The 21,722-nt window shown below is 50.3% G+C and overlaps 1 protein-coding gene across 1 annotated transcript in view; it reads left to right on the top strand.

Annotated features, from left to right (window-relative positions):
* LOC135260334 (ephrin type-A receptor 7) overlaps positions 1–21,722 on the top strand; it is a 93,781-nt gene extending 72,059 nt beyond the window's left edge. Inside the window, exons 6-17 of the mRNA XM_064345574.1 lie at positions 1,820–1,944; positions 2,120–2,423; positions 3,176–3,284; positions 6,947–7,043; positions 10,500–10,689; positions 11,861–12,046; positions 13,127–13,188; positions 13,662–13,865; positions 14,350–14,502; positions 16,730–16,920; positions 18,119–18,283; positions 18,547–21,722. Of these exons, the coding sequence (XP_064201644.1) occupies positions 1,820–1,944; positions 2,120–2,423; positions 3,176–3,284; positions 6,947–7,043; positions 10,500–10,689; positions 11,861–12,046; positions 13,127–13,188; positions 13,662–13,865; positions 14,350–14,502; positions 16,730–16,920; positions 18,119–18,283; positions 18,547–18,661 (1,901 nt within the window). The 3' untranslated portion in view covers positions 18,662–21,722. The remainder of the gene's footprint in view (positions 1–1,819; positions 1,945–2,119; positions 2,424–3,175; positions 3,285–6,946; positions 7,044–10,499; positions 10,690–11,860; positions 12,047–13,126; positions 13,189–13,661; positions 13,866–14,349; positions 14,503–16,729; positions 16,921–18,118; positions 18,284–18,546) is intronic.

Genomic DNA, 21,722 nt, shown 5'->3' with positions numbered 1-21,722 from the left:
GCTCTGGGTGTCTGTGAGCATCAAATGGGGGCTCTGCTCTTCATACGTGCTTTTGTGTGTGAATGCGTGTCTTTGTCTTTACGAATGCTGGTATTTCTGTGAGTACATCAATGTCTGAGAATGCCTTCGTGTCTGTGCATACCTGTACATCTGTGAATGTGTGTATTTCTGCGAATGCGTTAATGTGTGTGAATGCGTCTGTATTCGTGAATGTGTGTGTACTGTGCAGTATCTGTGAGTGTGTGTGTTTCTGTGCAGGCCTGTGTGTGTGTGATTCCCCTTTGTGTGTGTGAACTCAGCGGGGCTGGTAAAGAGTGTGTCAGTGGCGGTGGCGGGCAGGCGAGCTCTGGACTGAGCAGGCTGCTGTCAGCGCTGTGTGCAGATGTGCTCAGCCCCTCAGGACGCTGTCAGGCTGAGGCCAGCCAGCATAAACATCAATAATACAGCTTTCATCAGGCCACAGATCAAACGCAAGCGTCAGACACCTCTCACAACACAACTTGTCCTTGTCTTTCTTTTTAACTGTACCACAAGACCAGTTATTAATGGGGTTGGCCCAGAAAGACTCTGTGTGTGTGTGCGCGTGTGTGTGTGTGTGTGTGTGCGTGTGTGTGTGTGTGTGAGAGAGTGTGTGTGTGTGTGTGTGTGTGTGTGTGTGTGTGAGAGAGTGTGTGTGTGTGTGTGTGTGAGAGAGTGTGTGTGTGTGTGTGCGTGTGTGTGTGTGTGTGAGAGAGTGTGTGTGTGTGTGTGTGTGTACGGCTCAGAGTTGTTGAAGCAGAGAGGCAGTGAGAGCTGCTGAGGTGTGTTGGTACGTGCATGCGTGTGTGTGTGCGTGTGTGTGTGTGAGAGAGTGTGTGTGTGTGTGTGTGTGTGTGAGAGAGAGTGTGTGTGTGTGTGTGTGTGTGTGGCTCAGAGTTGTTGAAGCGGAGAGGCAGTGAACTGCAAGAGTGTGTTGGTACGTGCAGTCGTGTGTGTGTGTCTGTGTGTGTGTGTGAGAGATGTGTGTGTGTGTGTGTGTGTGTGTGTGTGTGAGGAGTGTGTGGTGTGTGTGTGTGTGTGTGTGTGTGTGTGTGGGTGTGTGTGTGTGTGTGTGTGTGTGTGGTGTGTGGGTGTGTGTGTGTGTGTGCGGTGTGTGTGTGCGTGCGATGCGGTGTGTGTGTGGTGTGTGGCTGTAGAAAGCTGCAGAGGGTGTTGTGTGTGCGTTGCGTGTGCCCGTTGTCTGTGTGTGTGTGTGTGCTGTAGAAAGCTGCAGAGGGTGGAGTTGTGTGCGTGTGCGTGTGTGTGTGGTGTGTGTGTGTGTGTGTGGTGTGAGCTGCAGAGGTGTGTGTGTCGTGTGCGTGTGGTGTGCGTGTGGTGTGGTGTGGTGTGTGTGTGTGTGGTGTGTGCGTGGTCAGAGTTGTTGGCGTGAAGCATGAGAGTGGTGTGTGTTGGTAGGTGCGGGTTTGTGGGCCGTTGCTGATGGAGGTGCTGATAGAGCTGTCAGTCTGGTGTCTGGGTTCTGAGTGACAGGGCTCGTCTGCCTCGCGCTCATTAATCAGTTTTTAATTACGCTGGGCGGGGCCTACGGCACACTGGATTGGTCAGGCTTCATTACAGCATTCGGCACGGGCAGGACCGTTTTCACAAGGCCTCTGACTGCTCTGTCTCTCTCCTCTCTTCTGTTCCTCTCTCTCCCTGTCTTCTCACATCTCTTCTGTCTCTCCTCCCACGCCCTCTGTCCTCGCTCTCCCTGTCTCTTCCTCCCTCTTCCTGCCTCTTCTGTCTGCCTCTCTGTCTCGCTCCCTCCCTGCCCCCTCTGTCCCTCGCTCCCTCCCTCCAGGCCCGTCCCTGGTGGGTGCTCTGCGGGCGGAGAAGATTGAGCAGCGCAGCGTGACTCTGGCCTGGACAGAGCCCCGCCACCCCAACAGCAGCCGCACGCAGTATGAGATCAAGTACTACGAGAAGGTAACGTGTGCGGCGCCCCCTGCGTTCCCCCCCAAAAACATCACACACACACGCGCACCCCTGAAGCCACACTCGTGCACATGAGCCCTGAGTGAAGCAGTGTGAGGGCAGTGCTGTGTGTTTCCGCACATGCTCATTCCTGAGAGGGTTCTCTCTCTGCGTGTCCGTCTCTCAGGAGCAGAAGGACCAGAGCTACTCCACCGTGAAGACCGCCTCCACCCGCGTCAGCGTCAACAACCTCAAGCCTGGCACCACATACGTCTTCCTCATCCGCCAGTCCTCTTCCTCCCCCTCCTCCTCCTCCTCCTCCTCCTCCTCCACCTCGTCCTCCTCCTCCTCCTCGCTGTCCTCCTCCCCTCTGTCGTCATCCTCCTCCTCCTCCTCTGCGTCCTCTCCCTCCTCCTCCTCCTCCTCGTCTTCCTCTCCACTGGACTACGGAGCCTACAGCCCCCCGCTGGAGCTGCAGACGCTTGGCGAGTGTGAGTGACGCTTCCCCTCTCCCGGAGCATCGTGGGAAGTGGAGTTTGGTTGACGTTGCTGCGCGTAACGCGCGTGTCATAAGGACAGCTGAGTCATGCCAGCTCTCCCACTACGGCGTGGCTCAGAGAGCTAAAGCTGCACCTGCTCCATTAGTGCAGTCCCCGTCCATTCACTGCAGTCCAAGTGGCTTCACTGGCGTGACAGGGGGAGGTGTGTGTGTAGCCATAGCAGGCAAACTCAAATCAGCCGCTATAAGGCTGATGGAAAAAGAACATTCACTGGTAACAAATTCACAAGTGAAAGGAGCCAAGATGGCAAAAACAGCTGTTAATCAGCAAATAGTTGACTTGATATGTGCTTTCATTAAGGTACTTTATTTAATTAGTTTACATGAAAAGATTGATTCAACAGAACAGTTTAATTGATGGTTTTAATTTATAATAATGCCTTAGCTTGGTTAATGTGCAATATGTCATCCCTCCAGTCGCAGTGGGTGGAATAGTTCAGTGCAAAGTACAGCAAAGTGCTTCCTCCCAGAGGAGCGGGGGCCCTTTCTAAGGCCTAGCAGTGCAGGGAACTCTTGATGAATGAACCTTTTCGCCATCCGGTAATTAAACAGGGGTCAGCCTCTTGTTTTTGCCGTGAGCCTCTGCCCTTTCTCCGGCCCCTCCCTCCTCCCGGTCGGCTCCGCCCCCGCAGCGTGTGATTGGCGTGGCGCGGGCTGCACTCACCCTCTCTGTCTGTGGCACAGTGGCGCTGGCGTCCAGCGAGCAGGGCCCGGTGGTGATCATCGTGGTGGTGTCGGTGGCTGCTCTCATCATGCTGCTCTCCATGGGCGTGGGCCTGCTGATCTGGAGGAGGTAACGGAGCCCCGCCCTAACACCTGCGCTATGACCTCACCGCCGTGCGACAATAACAGCCATTACATTACAGTGCATTACAGGCATTACATTACAGTGCATTACAGGCATTACATTACAGTACATTACAGGCATTACATTACAGTGCATTACAGGCATTACATTACAGTGCATTACAGGCATTACATTACAGTACATTACAGGCATTACATTACAGTACATTACAGGCATTACATTACAGTACATTACAGGCATTACATTACAGTGCATTACAGGCATTACATTACAGTACATTACAGGCATTACATTACAGTACATTACAGGCATTACATTACAGATTACATTACAGGCATTACATTACAGTGCATTACAGGCATTACAGGCATTACATTACAGTGCATTACAGTGCATTACAGGTATTACATTACAGTACATTACAGGCATTACATTACAGTACATTACAGGCATTACAGGCATTACATTACAGTGCATTACAGGCATTACAGGCATTACATTACAGTACATTACAGGCATTACAGGCATTACATTACAGTACATTACAGGCATTACAGGCATTACATTACAGTGCATTACAGGCATTACATTACAGTGCATTACATTACAGTGCATTACAGGCATTACATTACAGTGCATTACAGTACATTACAGGCATTACATTACAGTGCATTACATTACAGTACATTACAGGCATTACATTACAGTGCATTACAGGCATTACATTACAGTGCATTACATTACAGTGCATTACAGGCATTACATTACAGTGCATTACAGGCATTACAGGCATTACATTACAGTGCATTACAGGCATTACATTACAGGCATTACAGGCATTACATTACAGTGCATTACAGGCATTACAGGCATTACATCATCTACAGCATTACAGGCATACATTACAGTGCATTACAGGCATTACATTACAGTACATTACAGGCATTACAGGCATTACATTACACTACATTACAGGCATTACAGGCATTACATTACAGTGCATTACAGGCATTACAGTGCATTCAGCAGGCGCTCTTATCCAGAGCGACTTACACGACTTTTACAGCTGAAACAGGACTCGGTGACTGGCACCTGGGCAGGTCTTAAACTAAAGAACAAAACACAGCAGTGGCCAGTAAAGACACCAGGGTACTCAGTCTCTGCTAGTGATTCAGATGCTTACTCAAAGGAAAGTACCTGCAAAAGAGGTAACTGCCCACACTTCCTGTCCTGCTGTGAAGTGTCCACTAAATAAAGTGGGGTAAATCTGGTTTGTATCAGATTCAGCTGAATTCTTTAGGAGGACCTGTCTCTTCATTCTTCCCCAGGACTGGTTTTGAGTCACAGCTGAAATGTTAGCTTCCATTCTGAAGTGGAAGACTGTATTTGATTTGCTCTGTAGAGTGCTGGCGCATATTGAAGTGCACTGAGATTGGTGGCCCTGATGGTGTGCGTGTGTGTGTGTGTGTGTGTGTTTGCTCTGCGTGTGTTTGTGTGTTCGATGAAAGGGCGGGTGCACAGCCAGCTGTATGAGCTGCTATCCTGCCTTAGCTCTGTCTGCAGTAGGGAGAGCAGAGCCTGATCTGAGATGTTTCTCAGCACTGGCTCCTCCAGTGTAATGTGTTTGGCTGTGTGAGGCGCAGTACCATCCCTCTGCTGTGTGAGGTGCTGTTGAGCTCAATTCAGGGGACCTTGTGTCAGTGTGTCTCACTTCCTCCATCTGGCCTACGAGAACTCCCGCTCACACACTTCCTTACCTCCCTCGCTCATTCTGCTGAGCCTTCTCTCCCTCACTTCCTCTTTCCTTCTGTTTCCGACTCCCTCAGTTACTGACTCTCATTCTCTTTCACAGACACACTGGCACAGTCTCTCACTCACACACAGACACAGAAAGAGTCAAGCTCTCTCTCTCTCTGTCTCGTACACACACATGCACGCACACACACACACACACATGCGTACACGTGCACACACACACTCACATGCACACATGCGTACACGTGCACACACACACACACTCACCCACACATGCACACACACACACACACATACACACACGCTCTCACACTAAACTGTCATCTGTATAAGATGGAAGAGCTCCATTCACACAGTGTCTGATGGGCAGAGGAAGGAGTCTGAAATAAGAACTGAAGCAACAACACCTCCACATTAATCTCAGAGATGAAAATGGATTAGATCGAGCGAGTGTGAAATGGTTTTCATTCATTCTGCTTTCAAGAATGCACAGTGGATGCTGGGATACTGTCAATCACAGAGAGAGGGCTGTCACACATACACACAAATACACATGCACATACATGCGAGGGAACCTGCGCGCACGCACGCGCACACAAACACACACACACGCATTTCTGCTACTGGAATCCAAATTAATGTAAATCAAATTACTCTTGCACCTTATTGTCCCAAATTATGTTTTTGCTGCTCTTCCTTGAGTTGAAATATATATTTTTACATTTGATCTGGAAACAAAAAAATTCAAGCTTTTATTAAACAATGTTTTGTTAAACAATGAAGCCACTGCCCACATTCTCCAGCCTCTGACACTGTCTGGGAGGCTGTGATCTCATTCCATTTTCCACAAATTCAGTGTTCCTGTTATATACCCAGTTCACATAAAGCTGTGAATGCCGTGCACTTTGTCTCTCTGTTTCTCTCTCTCTCTCTTACACTCACTCACACACACACACACACACACACACATGCACACACACACACACCTCCACATCAATCCACACACACACATCACAACAGCATTCACACACACACCGCATCCTCACAGCAACACACACAACTCACACACAACGCATTCACACAACACACAACACACACAGCACAACACACACCGCTGCACACACCACATCACACACACACACACTCACACACATTTTACGCATTAAACACAACACACACTACCACACACTGCTTCCCTGAGACAACATCACATCATCACACAACACACACACATCACACACATGCAACACACATGAACCACGCTTCACACCACCACACTGCGAGCACCACCACACACAACAGCCTACAACACACACAAACAACACTCACACTTGCCCACACACCTCACACACACCGCATTCACACACACACACACACACACACCATGCCACACACACTCACACACGCATTCACACACACACACACCACACACCCACCACACACACACGCACTCACACACACACGCATTCACACACACACACACTCACACACACACACACACACACACACACACACCCTTTTGGTGATGTGATGAGTGTGGACGGACCGCGTGGTCCTCTCTGGTCCCTGCTGGTTCTCAGCTCTGTTCCAGCTGGCTTGGCTGGCTCACTTATTGTTTACACTCTGATGGGTGGAGGGGCAGGGGACGTTGGGGGGAGGGGGGGGTTGAGAGATGAGAGGATATCATTGTAACCGTGTCCTTGTCATAGTCCTGCTGCAGTAGCAGGAACTCTGGGTGGGATGTGCTGAGCATCTTTATGCTCTGGTTTTTGTGTGTGTGTGTGTGTGTGCTGCTGCCTTTTGAAATATTACCCCCTTTTTCACCTGTTAGCACCATCTTCCCGCTGCTCAGCTGCACTTTTCTCCCTCCCGTGATCTCTGCTGTGGGTCAGCTGCAGCGCTGTCCGGTCCCCGCTCCCCCAGCACCGCTCCCGCTCCTACTCCACCGCCCGCATTCTCCACCCTCCGCCACCTCAGCGCCGCCTATCGGTGATCCCCTCCTTCTCTTCCCCAGCAGTCTCTCCAGATCCTCCAATATAGCGCCAACTAGCGTGGTCCTGCTCTCCACCTCCTTCTCCGCTACACCTCCTCCTCCTCTTCCTCCTCCTCCTCTTCCTTCTCTCTCCACGCAGCTGTCTCCCAGGTACAGGCATGTCTGCACTACCTCCTCCCACCTGTCCCTTATCCCTGCCTGCTGTGGTTAACCCCTTCCCCCCCACACATAGAAGCCCCGCCCCACAGTAAACCCGCTCCTGTATAAGCTCATCCACACGTCTGTCCTCTCCTCCCCGCATGATGACCCTGCCGGTGTCTGCGCCTTTACACGTGATCTGGTCTCTGTCACTAAGGGGTCTTACCCAGGCTCTGTATCCCACTGTTTAGTTGTGTAGAGTATATCTCTGCATGGCTCCTCCTCCCTTCGCCTCTCTCTCTGCTGTGTGCCTGAGGGTAGATTGACTGGATGATGGCATAAGATAGACAGGCAGGCAGACAGAAAGGCAGACAGACAGGCAGACAGTCAGTTACAGACAGGCAGGCAGCCAGACAGACAGTCAGACGGACGGACACACAGACAGACAGATAGCTAGACAGACAGGCAGACAGACGGACAGACAGACAGATGCAAACAATAGATCCCAAGTGCACACTTCCCACTTGAAAGCATGAGTTTCCACAGTTCACTCTGCGATGCGGTTTGCCTGCACGTGCCCCACTTTGCCCCGCCCCTCCCCGCCCATCCCCGCCCCCCACAACGGGGTCTGTTCCATCTCCATCAAGTCCTGCTGGGTCCTTCTTACATCCCTGGCTGTGGTTGCACCGTGAGAAGCTTGGCGTGAATGCCTGCTTGTGAAACACCTCGGTCACCTTTGACACAGGAAGTTCTCACCTCTGACACAGGAACTTCTTCCCAACGGTGGTCACTCTGTACAAGGTCATGTGGAGAGTTGGAACTGAGAAGGAAGCTGCCAGCTGGCTTCCTGTGCTGCACTGCAGTGACAAATGGCTTCATATGCTGTTGGGACCCACATAGAGTACTTACATCCCCCCAGAGAGCTACTTCTAGGGCTTCAGGGGAGCTACATGGAAATGAGCTAGACCTTTCTGTCATGTGGAGGTCTATGTCATATATCTCTGCTCTGTGTGTGTGTGTGTATGTGTGCGTGTGTGTGTGTGTGTGTGGGTATGTGTGGGAATGTGTGTGTGTCTGTGTCTGTGTTCGTGTGTGTGTATGTGTGTGGGTTTCTGTGTGTGTCTGTGTCTGTGTCTGTGTTTGTGTGTGTCTGTGTCTGTTTTGTGTGTGTACTTATTGTATTATTATAAATTGTTCTGTCCCTTTATGGTTTTAGTCACATGTTCATCTGCCTACCCTTCTTTGTATGTAATCTCATGGTGGAGTATGTATGTAATCTCATGGGTAGTATGTAATCTACTGTGTCTGTGTTGTGATTGTAGGAGAGTTCCAGGAGACTCTCTAGATGTTGGCTCAGGAGATGGCCAGAGAGTCTCACTCACAGATTCATTGTCCACACTGCTTGTGCCACTATTTTCAGTCTGTTCTATTTTTTCATGCGATCAGTTTAGCTCTGCATGCAGTAAAGCCTCTCTTATCATTCGCTAACATTGGGTAACACCCCAAACTATAGGGGCCTGCAATCCCAGACTTGCAAGATTGGCGCTCATCCTCCTTGCACAGATTGCATGTGGACATTTGATCCGACATGGACATCTTTCACTCAGGACTCTTCTAATTACAGGTAATTAAGTTTGAGTGTATTAGGTTCAATGAGTGCATGTTTGGTTCACAGGCAATGGCACAGAGGCCAGCAGGAGTGACTCCAGGGTGTCTCAGTGTAGTGACACTGTTGCTCTTGTGTGTGTGTGTGTGCGTGTGTGCGTGTGTGCGTGTGTGTGGTGTGTGTGCGTGTGTGTGCGTGTGTGTGTGTGTGTGCTGTGTGTGTCGTGTGTGTTTGTACTGTGAATATCTGTTTGTTTGTGCATATGTGTGGTAGGCCGTCACTGTCACATTGTTGAAAATCTGTTTATAAGTGCAGGGTGAGGGGTTGGGCCTGTACTTGAGGTTAAGCTTGCGAGGTGAATGTAACGGTGATGCTTTGAGGCACAACGATGAGTCCAGTATGCCGCAGGTGTGTTGAGCAGGGTGCCCAGATAAGAGCAGGAGGTTGAAGAGAGAGAGGAGAGGGGGGTGGTTTGAGGAGGGGCCAGGAACGGTCCCGGGTGGTTTGGCAGGCGGGTGGTTTTCACAGGGGGGACGGGGTTTTCAGGCAGTTGGGGGTGGGTCTGGGGTTTGAGAGGGCGCTGTGTGTGGAGGCGCTGGAGAGGAGGGAGCGGGTGGGTGTGAATAAGAGCGTTGAGGGGGCGTTGCACGGTGGACCAGGGGAAGCGCTGATATCAGCGTGTTGAGGACGGCGGCAGGGAGTTGGCTGTGTTGCGAGGGGGGCTTGGTTGCTGAGGAGGGGGATTGGCTGCTTTGAGAGGGGGGAGCTTGGGCTGTCTTGCGGGGGGTTGGGGTTGTTCGAAGAGGGTCGAGTTGGCGTCTCTAGGGAGGAGGTTGGGCTCTGTCTTAAGACGCCTACGTTTGGTCGTCTTTACATGCTGCGATTGCTTCCTATCTCCGGTGATCGTCTTGGTTCTCTCTTCTCCTCTTGGACGTGCTCTCGGCTCTGCCTTGCTTTCTTTGCTCGAGGAGTTGCTTTTTCCTCTTCGTTTGTTGTGGGGAGGGCTCGGGCTGGTAAAACCACATCGTTTTGCATTCCATTCCTTTTCTGTTGTTCTGTGCCATGTTGGTGCTCTCTTACTCTCTCAGGCGTGTGTTGGGTCTCCTTTCTCACGCGAGCCCTTCATTCCGGCTCTTCTTCTACACGGAGGCAGATGGGGTGTGTGCAGGCCATTGGGAGGGGTGGTGCTTTTTGGAGTGTGATGGAAATGGTTCTGGCAGTCGTTCTCAGAGCAGTACGCCAGTTCTCTAAGTCATTTCCACGTGCATCTTGGGTTTTGATTGGCCGGCGTGATCTCTGGGTAAAGCAGGCTTAATCAGAAAAGAATCAGCTTCAATGAAGACTGTAACAAAGGCAGTATGGAGCAAACCTCAAAATGGGAAATTGAATAAGAGCACCAGTAGGAGGAGTGTAACCTAATGTGCTCAAAAAGCCTCATTCCAGCAAAGGACAGTTTAGATTGTGTGTGTGTGTGTGTGTGTGTGTGTGTGTGGGTCGGGGAAGGTTTTTATTTGCTCTGTAAATGGACTCTTTGTAGGTGTGTGTGTGTGTGGCTGTAGTAAGGTGTGTGTGTGTCTGTGTGTGTCTGTGTGTAGCTAGTAGGCTGTTAGTCTAGTAATTCACCATTCAAGTTTTTAGGCTTTTATTTGAACATGTGACCCATTGATTGATGGTGGATGTTTTCAGTGCTCAGTAAAGATGATGTTTTTACTGGTGTAAGATGTGTAATTTGGCTGGCTGCTGGTTAACACGGCGGCTTTTCTGGTTCCCAGTTAAGATCCCGACGAGGAGGACATACATTGACCCGGAGACGTGTGAGGACCTGGTCCAGGCCGTCCATGTGTTCGCCAAAGAGCTCGACGACTCCAGCGTCAAGATCGACAGGATCATCCATACTGGTACACCTGGGCTCTCTCTCTCTCTGTCTCCTCTGCTTGTCTTCCTCATCTTCACCTTCCTTCTCTCTCTCTTTCGCACAGGCACATGCACACACACATACTGTACTCACACACACACATACTCACACACACACTCACATACTGTACTCACACACACACATACTCACACACACACACATACTGTACTCACACACACTCACACACACACATACTGTACTCACACACACACACACACACACATACTGTACTCACACACACACACACACACACACACACACACACACACATACTGTACTCACACACATACTCACACACACACTCACATACTGTACTCACAGACACAATCCACACACAACACACACATACGTGTACTCTCCACCACACACACACACAACTGTACTCACACACACACATCACACACACACAACACACACATACTTACTCTCTCACCACACACACACATACTGTACTCACACACACTCACACACACATACTGACCACACACACACACACACACACATACTACTCACATACACACACACACACACACACACACACACACATACTGTACTCACACACACACACACACACTGTACACACACACACACACACACACATACTGTACTCACACACACACACACACACACATACTGTACTCACACACACACACACACACACATACTGTACTCACACACACACACACACACACACACATACTGTACTCTCACACACACACACACACACACACACACACATACTGTACTCTCACACACACACACACACACTACTGTACCACACACACACACACACACACATACTGTATCACACACACACACACACATACTGTACACACACACACACACACACTACTGTACTACACACACACACACACACACACATACTGTACTACACACACACACACACACACACACTGTACCACACACACACACACACACACATACTGTACTCCCACACACACACACCACACACACACACACACATACTGTACTCACACATACACACACACACATGTACTCCACACACTCATAGGCATGCTAGCAGTGAGCTGCCCCTCGCTCTCTGTACTTTCCCCGTCACACAGAGTGCACTGAACAGGGCAGTCTCTGTGTGTTGTGGTATCTGAGCGTGGCGGCGCTTGCTTCCCTTGCAGGTGAATTTGGGGAAGTGTGCCGCGGGTGTCTGAAGCTCCCCAGCAAGCGGGAGTTGCCGGTGGCGATAAAGACGCTTCGCGCGGGCTGCTCTGAGAAGCAGAGGCGGTCCTTCCTGAGCGAGGCAGGAATCCTGGGACAGTTCGACCACTCCAACATCATCCGCCTGGAGGGCGTCATCACCAGAGGTGAGGAGGGGGGCGTGGCCTAAACAGGACAGGGCGGAGTCAGGGGAGTGCGGGAAAAGAACATGGAGATGGTGATGCTGAGCGGAAGAGCTAGTAGGAGATCATCACAATGCAGCACAGAGAGAGCATAAGCCTGAGAGAGCAGAGCAGAGAGGTAATAATAGCGAGGGAGGAAGGGAAGAGTTAAGAGAGAGAAGAGGGCATCATAACATAAGGAGAGAAAGGGGGTCGTCCAGCGGGCACCGAGAAAGATGTTTGAAGAGAGAAAGAAAAGGGGATGAGAGAGGGTGTGTGTGCGTGTGGGGAAAGTGCCCCTCCCCCTGTCTGTAAGGAGGGGTGGGGGCAGGAAGGGTTTGGGATGAGAGGGGGGGTTTGAGTAGGATGAGGCGGCAGAGGAAGCGTGCGGCACGCAGAGAGCAGGGTTGGTTAGGACGGTGCCGAGCGCATGCGGAAGGCGGTGTGGGGGGCGGGCGGCGGAGCATGCTGGGAGGTTGGGCGGCAGCAGATGTGCGGGAGGCGGTAATTGGTACTCCGGGCCCAGCGGGGCCCTGTAATGGCTCTAATCTCTCACCTCATCCGCACGCTGGCCGCACTCATGCCGCAAATTACCGCCCCTTTACCTCCTCTGCCTCCCGGAGACCCCAATCACCTCCTCTGCCTCCCAGAGAGATGCAGGCTGCCGCACCTGCTTCTGCCGGTGGGCCCCTGTCTCTCCAGCAGGGGGCGCAGTCATCATCCTGCCAGATTAGGCTTTAGCCCCCAGCGCGAGCGAAGCTCCTGTGTGCCCGTAAAGGCATAAGAGAGAGAGAGAGCTCATAAACTCCTCCAAAGTGCCTCTTCCTTACTGAGGTACTCTGGGAGGGGAGTTGGGGCGTTAAAGCAGGGAGGGGTGTATCACTCACTCTGTCTGCAGGAGAGAGAGGTTCTGCATAATGAGCCCGTCTGATGAGCTCTTTATTGAGCTGCTTTTTTCTGGGCCTCCGCCTGATCAGAGCTCCTGTGTGGGCTCCTGTGTGGGGTCCTGTGTGGGGTTCTGTGTGGGGTCCTGTGAATGAAGCTCCTGTCTCTGTGTGTCTGCAGGAAACACCATGATGATCGTGGTGGAGTGCATGTCCAATGGGGTCCTGGACTCTTTCCTCAGAGTAAGTGTGTGTGTGTGCGTGTGTGTGTGTGAGTGTACGTGTGTGTGCGTATGAGGGAGAGAGAATGTGTGTGTGTGTGTGTGTGCGAGTGAGTGAGTGTGTGTGTATATGTGTGTGTGAGGGAGAGAAAGAGAATGTGTGAGTGTGTTTATTAATGTAGATTATATTTGATCAGATGTTCACTTGCATCTAATGTACAGTACAGTGCACTTATAGTGCCTAGCTGGTTAAGCTTGTATTTTAAATAATGCAATTAGCATATATACAGCTATATTCAGTTATATTTGAAATCTTACTGAGTCCGACCAAGATGAGATTGTGAAGACGAGCAAAAGAATGTTTCTCCACTGGCGTCTGACGTGTTTGTTTTTATAGTCCTCCCATGAAGGACCCGGTGTGTCTGACGTGCTCTGATTCATGTTAGGATTTGACCTTGTGGCAGTGCTGTAATTCTCCCCCCCCCCGCCCCCCAGAAGCACGAGGGCCAGCTCAGCGTGCTGCAGCTGGTGGACATGCTGAGCGCCGTGGCCGCGGGGATGAAGTACCTGACGGAGATGGGCTTCGTTCACCGCAGGCTGGCCGCTCACAAGGTGCTGGTCAACAGCAGCCTGGTCTGCAAGGTGTCGGGCTTCCGCCCCCTGCTGGACGACAAGGTGGAGGCCGTCTACACCACGCTGGTGAGTAAGCCTGTGCGCCTGTCCGCTGCTCTGTGTGCCTCACACTGTGTGATTACCTGCCTGCCTGTCACTCAGCCCCACACTGCTCAGTCTGTCTGTGTGTGCTGTTTGACTCTGCCTGCTGGCCTGGCTGCTTGTCTTCCATTTTACCCTTTTCCACCTTCCATGCTGCTAGAGCTGTATGTCTGCCTGTGTCACACTAGCAATACTCTCCCCTCCTGCTATGTCTATATCCATGTAATGACACTCCATTTTACTGCCCTGCTGGCTTTTTACTGCTATGCTCCCTTCTGCTCAACTGACATGGTTTTTCTCTCTCTCTCACCTCTCTACCTCCCCTCTCTCTCTCCCCCTTCCCCCTCCCCCTCTGTCCCTCTCTCTCTCTCACCTCTCTACCTCCCTCTCTCTCTCCCCTTCCCCTCCCTCGGTCCCTCTCTCTCTCTCCTCTCTCTCCTCCCTCCCCCCCCCCTCTCCCCCCCCCCAGCACGGGGGGAAGAGTGCGGTGCTGTGGACGGCTCCAGAGGCCATTCAGTACCACCGCTACAGCTCGGCGTCTGACGTGTGGAGTTTTGGGATCGTCATGTGGGAGGTGATGTCCTTCGGAGAGAGGCCCTACTGGGACATGGGGAACCAGGACGTGAGTGCTCGGAGTTCCCCCGGCCTTGACGACGTGGCGAATGAACGCTCGCAATGTCACGTGACTCATGAGAAACGTCTGAAACGCGCCTACGACACACAGGCGTCCGTGGCAGGCGCAGACAGATGAAGTGTGTGTGTTTAGCGCTTTACTTATGGCTCAGACGGGGAGAGGCCGCACGCTGTGCGCTGTAAACACGGCTCATTCCCTTCCCTGTCCCGGGGGGACGCGCCTCCCGTCTGTCTCTGGAAGGAGCTCTTATTTAGGGCACCTTTCCTTCATTACGGGGAGGCGCAGGGCTCTCACACTCCTCTGCTCTTCAGTCCGTCTGGAAACGTAGCTCCGCCTCCCGAAAATGAAACACACCCCCCCCCCCACCCCCCCGGTCTGCTGGTGCTCTGGTGCTGTTCTGATGCTACTGGCTGTCAGTAATGCAGTCATTTTGGAGACAGCGGGCTGAGTGGGCTCTCTCTCTCTCCCGCTGTTGCCGTGATGTGGATTATTAAATGCACCCGGAATCGTATCCCCCTTCATGTGTTCCCATTAAAAGAAGGTGTTCGGCTTTTTCTGCCGCACGTGCTTTGGTGTTCTACCTTTGAAAGGAGCAGTAGTTTTTATTCTGTTTGGTGTGTGTCCTCTCTGAGTGTTCACTTTTATAGAGGACACCAGGATAAAATATTGATTTTAAAATTGTAACCATTTAGCCAGGAGTTTTTTTTTTTTTTTTTACAGATAAAGCCAGTGGATTGTTTCTTTATGACATAAAATGTCCCGTTAGCTTGCAGCTGTAGTTTGTTCGATGCCAGACTGAAGCTCCCCGCTGAGATCTTTAACCTGGTGTAGGTGTAAGAAATGTGGTGTCTAAAGCTGCAGTAGTTTTTGCTGCCCTGACATCTGGCTCTTTTGTCTGGACTCTATTTTAGTAGTTTGTGGTTTGGTGATGCTTGCTGGTAGGGTCTAGCTATGACTGTATGCACTTTCTGCTGAAGCCTGTTGTTTAGTGTATGACAGCTCCAACTGCTGCAACCACAAGAATGCCCCAAATGAATGGAACCAATATATTTGAGTCACACATAATGTGCTGACTGTTGATTTGAGGAACTTTGAAACGAGGTGCATGCAGCAGGTCCTTTATTCTGTATGTGAAGGACAGTTGGCTGTGAATATTTTGGCTTGGCCCTTGATGTTTTTATTATTACTGTTTTTTCTTTTTATCCCTCCATCTCTCTCTGTTCCTATTTTTCCCTCGCTACCTGTGCCGGTCCATTTCATTGAACTCTAATGTTAGCCCTCGATTGTACTAAAACTGGAAAGCTGTGGTCCTTTGATGATGGGGAGTGAGAGTACACTTAAGTCAATTTTAGCTCCATGAAAACTGTTTTTATTCTGTAGATTATTGTTTTTTTTCTCACACCTTTTCCAAATACAGTAGCTTCTTAAAGTAAGTCTTAGCTGTAGGAAACCCTTCTCTTCAAATGAAACATAATCACTGCAGTTTGATGGTGAGGAGATAGCCGACAGATGGAGATCTGAAGATTTTTCGGTTGTGTCTTCACCTTGAAGATAAGCTTTTGAAAAGAGCCCACTTTCAAGAACAGCAGAACAGTTTCCTAATTGGCAGCTGGAAGCAGATAAAATATACTACTTATTAACTCTCACTCGTTTTCCCAGAGGTAGATTCTGTCAAACTACATTTTCTTTTCCTCATGAATAAAGAGAGTACATGAAGAAACTGATTTATTAAATATAGCTTTTAAACTTTAATAAGCGAGCATTATGTACAGTAGTTATACTTTTTCAGTACCAGCTGTGCACCTGTACCAACTTAACGGTGTATACATACCTCAGCCTTCCTAATACTTTATACCTTATCCTTATGAATTCTGTTCCTGTTCCAGAGGGCTACCCAGGCCTGTTTCTGGTAATCTACCGTCCTGTGGTTTTTCACTGCAACCATAACAAAGCACATCTCATTCAACAGCTGTAGGTCTTGAGCTTCTAATTACTGGAGTCAGGTGTGCCAAATTATGGCTGAAATGAAAACCTACAGGACGGTAGATCTGCTGGAACAGGGCTGGGCAGCGCTGAACTGTAGCTTTATCCCTATGAGCTCTGTTCCTCTAGCATCTTAACCCTGTTTCTGCTTCTGTTTAACTCTCTACACGACCTCATCCAGACTGACCCTCTTCACTCTTGAAACTGTGGTCTGCCTCCTTCTGCTGTCCAGGTGATCAAGGCGATTGAGGACGGGTTCCGTCTGCCCGCCCCCATTAACTGCCCCGCCCCCCTGCACCAGCTGATGCTGGACTGCTGGCAGAAGGAGCGCAACGAGAGGCCCAAGTTCAGCCAGATCCACAGCGCCCTCAGCAAGAGCGTTCGGACCCCCGACTCCATCGGCTCCTCCACTCTGTCGCGCAGGTACCGTGGCTGGGTGTGGCTGAGACCGAGAGCCCATTGGCTCGGTTTGGCTAAGACCGAGAGCCCATTGGCTGGGTTTGACTGGGATCGAGAGCCCATTGGCTGGGTGTGGCTAAGACCGAGAGCCCATTGGCTGGGTTTGGCTAAGACCGAGAGCCCATTGGCTGGGTTTGGCTAAGACCGAGAGCCCATTGGCTGGGTTTGGCTGGGATCGAGAGCCCATTGGCTGGGTTTGGCTGAGATCAAGAGCCCATTGGCTGGGTTTAGCTGGGACCGAGAGCCCATTGGCTGGGTTTAGCTGAGATCAAGAGCCCATTGACTGGGTTGAACAGTGCCAGTGTTTAGTTTATGAAAAAACTCTACCTCACCCTTATAATAGGGAAGCAATCTGGTGCGGAAAACACATCACACTCTAAAATGTGATCTAAAAATAAAGGTCTTATTTCCGCACTGAAGAGGCTGTTATTCACGGTGGCCTTTATATTCTACCAAAGAGGCTGTGCAGCCACGTGTGTCAGTGCCTCCTGTAGCCTGTACCAGAGTCAGACAGCCTGGGTTTGGGTCTTTGCTTGAATCTTATCTGACTGTTCCCAATCAATGCAGTACATATCTATCACTTGTTATTCTGTATGATCCCATGCCTTTATTCCAGTGTGCAATGTTGGTGTGACCCACAGGATTTCAAAGCTTTCAGTTAATGCCATTTTATCTACGTTTTTGTGGGTACGTATCATTTCACCAAAGAACGCATCAGCTTCAGCTGTAGTGCCCGCCCATGCAGCTGCTCAGCCAGCTGCATACAGAGCAGAGCTCTTATATTATCTCAGAAACGTAATGATAGTATGGATAAAATAGTGTGAGCCCTTCACTGGTATATCATCAGGACCTTTCAGCCTATTGGCTGTTCTGAGTTGGAGTGATGATGTCACCGCTACCCCTCCTTCTCATTGTGAGCTGCCGCATCAGTGGCCGCCACCTCTCCAGCTGTGCCGCGCGGTGATGAGCCCCTCTCACATTGAGCCTGTGGAGACGCAACCTCTCCTCTTCTCCCTCTCTCCCTCTCTCCCTCCCGCAGGACGCTCAGATGCACCCTCTCCTTCTCCCCCGCTCTCCCTCTCTCCCTCTCCCCGTCCTGCAGGATGCTCATATGCACCCTGGCCTCTCCCTCTCATGGTCTGCCCCTGTCTCCCCCCTGCAGGACGCTCGGCTCCTCCATCCCCCTGGCGGAGCGCTCCTTCCCCTCCTTCCCCTCCTTCAGCTCTGTGGGCGAGTGGCTGGAGGCCGTGGACATGGGCCGCTACAAGGACAACTTCACCGCCGCGGGCTACTGCTACCTGGAGTCCGTCGCCCGCATGACCGTCCAGTGAGTCCCGCCCACGGCCACGCCCAGATCAGTGTCACTGCCACAGCACTGCTCCAGCCCCCAGTGCGGCTGCTCGTCTTAACCCTACAAGCAGCTGTGTGGTCAGGTGGATTATAGATGGGTGCAGATTCATTGGTTAGCTTCTGCTGAACTAATGGTGTCTGTCTGTGTGTGCGTGTTGTGCACGTTTGTGTGCGTGTATGGACGTGTGTGTGTGTGTGTGTGCGTGTGTGTATGCGTGCGCGTGTGTGTGTGCTCCTCAGGGATGTTATGAGCCTGGGGATCACCTCTCTTGAGCACCAGAAGCAGATCCTGGCAGCTATTCAGACGCTGAGGGCGCAGGTGATCCAGATGCACGGCCGTGGGGTGCAGGTGTAGCAGACGGACCCACAGACTCTGGGAAACAGATGGACGGACGGACGGCCGGCTGCTGGGAGGAGACTGACAGAGAGTCCCTCAAACCCCCCTCACAGATGTGAGGGAGAGTAGCACCCCTCCCACAGTACCCCTTGCTCTTCCTACCCTTCCTCCTCCTCCTCGGGGATGTGTCCTTGGTGCTGCTGAGGCTCTGCTCCAGCTGTATGGGGAGCACAGACCCTCCAGAACCCATTGACCCTGACCGCTGTGTGACCGGATCTGTGCCCTGCTCTGTCCTACCACAGCAGCTGAGATGACCATGGTCAAAACACGGTCAGGGAAGAGGAGGAGCGGTCAGTCTGTTACCAGGGTTACCTCGAACGTATGGGAGCAGGGCCTGTAATCATGTGACTAAAGCACAGTCTTCGATTAGGGTCTGAAACCCTTTCAACAGCGATAAACACTGAAAACAGAACCCAGAATCAGAGATCACATGATCGGTACCCATGATTCCCTGCTCCAGAGTGGACTGGGTCAGGTGGAGGGGGTTGTCTTCGATGGCTGCTGTCTTGGGTCGAAACTCCGAGGAAGGAGATGAATCATTTCAGGAAAACTATGGCAGTGTTGAAACCACTGGAAGAAAAAATAATGAACTTTGTAAATCTAAGGCTCAAAAAGGGTTTTTACACGATGTTTCTTTCCTCTGCCCTTCACCACGTCCGGTTGTCGTGTGCTTCTGTTATGAGTGTTTTTGGTTATGAGGTCTGTCTCAGGCTGCCCCTTTGTGTGTGTTAGCACATCAGCCTCAGCGTGTGCTGTAAGTGCTGACAGTAGCTCATTTAGACCTCTCCTTGTGTCGCTCATATTCTCCCTGCAGGGGAGAGTGCGCTCTAGAGAAAGCTCCAGTCCCAGGTTGATGTGTCCCTTTTATTTATTAGTGTACTTATTTATTTGCTTACAGACTGTCACTGTAGCACTTTTTTTGAGGGGGGGTGAGTTGGGGGTGGGCTGGGATATGACAGATACTGTCTTTGGTGAAGTGATAAGATGCAGAGGACGTCGCAAAGCATCGTAATGTCAGTTTCCAGCATATCTCCGGGAGGAAAACCCTTTTGTTTAATTTATTGATTTCCTGTGCCGTTCCGTTATGTTCTGTCACGTTTTTATTGCGTTTGGTATCGTGAGATGGAAGTGCTGTAGATACCCCGCTCCTGTGCTCGCTGCGAGCAGTGATGTGTTCAGAGGTGTGCGCCGGCTCGTGGAGGTGGAGACCAGTGTGAAATACAGTGAAGTGTGGATGGCGTGTTTGTGCACTGAAACCCGGTGGGGAAGCCCTGGCCCGAGCATTGAGGCTACCCCACCGTGGAGGTGAAAATACTAATGACTTGTGACAGCTGGATGGGAGGGGCCTGTGTGCAGGGGTGGGGCTGGGGAGGGGACCTCTATCATGGGGGGGGGGGCGTCGCTCTACATTTCCTCTGAATGTTTTTATTGTGGTGAATCAGTTTTAGTGTACTGTAAGTTTTGTGTGCCACGAAATGGATCCTTGATTGACGAGCACTCCTCACAGGGGATATCGCTGTTGAGAGATGAGGCTTGTGCTGCGGTCCTGAACACAAAACACCAGACAGCGAAAAGACCTGAAGCATTTCAGGGCTTCATTTGGGAAAGATACGGTTTTGAATGACACACTTTAGAATTATTTTAATATGTACAAGTTTTGCTTGGTATCTGATGCAAGCTAAGTCACACAGCATGACCGCCCTCTTCCCTACACTGTGATATTCTCACATAGCCGCCAAACTGTCTGTAACTGTCCCGAGGTATCCCCAGCTACTGTACAATTATCCCTGAATATTCCAGCCTGTCCAAACTACAGGGTATGCAAAACCATTCACAACTTTCTGAACCCATCCCGTTACTCTAACCTAGGCCAATGCTGTCTGTGATTGTTTTCAGTTATACCAACCTGCCCCATGCTTTCCACAAATGTTCTTACCAAATCGCAAACTATTTTGAAATGATTTCAAACTTTCCCAATCAATGCAGTACATATCTATCACTTGTTATTCTGTATGATCCCATACCTTTATTCCAGTGTGCAATGTTGGTGTGACCCACAGGGTTTCAAAGCTCTCAGTTAATGCCATTTTATCTACATACTGCTCAGTCAGTGAGGTTTTGTTTTCAGAAGAAATCCGCTGTCTGTATCTCAGTATTCTGGTTGTCCTCTTTAAAATGTAGGAAGAGATCCTGCTCTGTGTGTGTGTGTTTGTGTTTGTGTGTGTGTGTGTGTGTGTGTGTGTGTGTGTGTGTAACAGCTAGCAGTCTACCTCTGTGTAAAAGCTAGTCATCTAGCTTTTTGGTGTATACATGTGTACATAACAGTTAGCGATCTAGCTGTGTGTAACAATATGTGTGTAACAGCTAGCAGTCTTAACAACTTGCGCAAGAACTAGCTGCGTAGCTGTGAATGTCTCTAACAACCATGTAACAGTGATTGTGTAACAACTAGCTGCTTACATTTCTCTTACAGCTGGTGTTTTTGTGTGTGCGCATGCATGTGTGTGTGTGTGTGTGTGAGAGAGAGAGAGAGAGAGAGAGAGAGAGTGTTACCCTGCTCAGTGCTGTGTGTTGAGCTGAATTTTCTGTGGTGTAACTGAGACATATGCTCTCATTCAGACATTTTGTGAATCTTTCAAAGAAGGAATGACCCTCCTGTATTAAACACACACACACACACACATCTTGTTCTACAGCAGTCTCTCTCCCTGTTCACCCATTAATGAGGCTCCATTTGTTCCCCTCTATGCGTACCTTATCTGTATATGTCTAATAATGTAAATATGTACTTGAAAATGCAATCTATTTTTATAAGTTCTTTGGAGAATAACGTGTTGAATATAATTGCTCAGTGTAAAAGGATATTATCGTTTCAATCAAGGGCATAGCCAGGAAATATGGGTGTTTGGAATTGACAAAATGTTTTTCTTTTGTAGTTTTTATGATAATTTCTACCTGTTAGTAAAAGATGACTGTTGCAATATCAACATGTGTTATTAAAAAATGGCAAGATAATGTG

This window comes from Anguilla rostrata, chromosome 8 (genome assembly GCF_018555375.3).
Source record: "Anguilla rostrata isolate EN2019 chromosome 8, ASM1855537v3, whole genome shotgun sequence".
Taxonomy (NCBI): Eukaryota; Metazoa; Chordata; class Actinopteri; order Anguilliformes; family Anguillidae; genus Anguilla; species Anguilla rostrata.
Note: the sequence above shows the minus strand (reverse complement) of the source record. Positions and strands in the feature narration are given on the sequence as shown.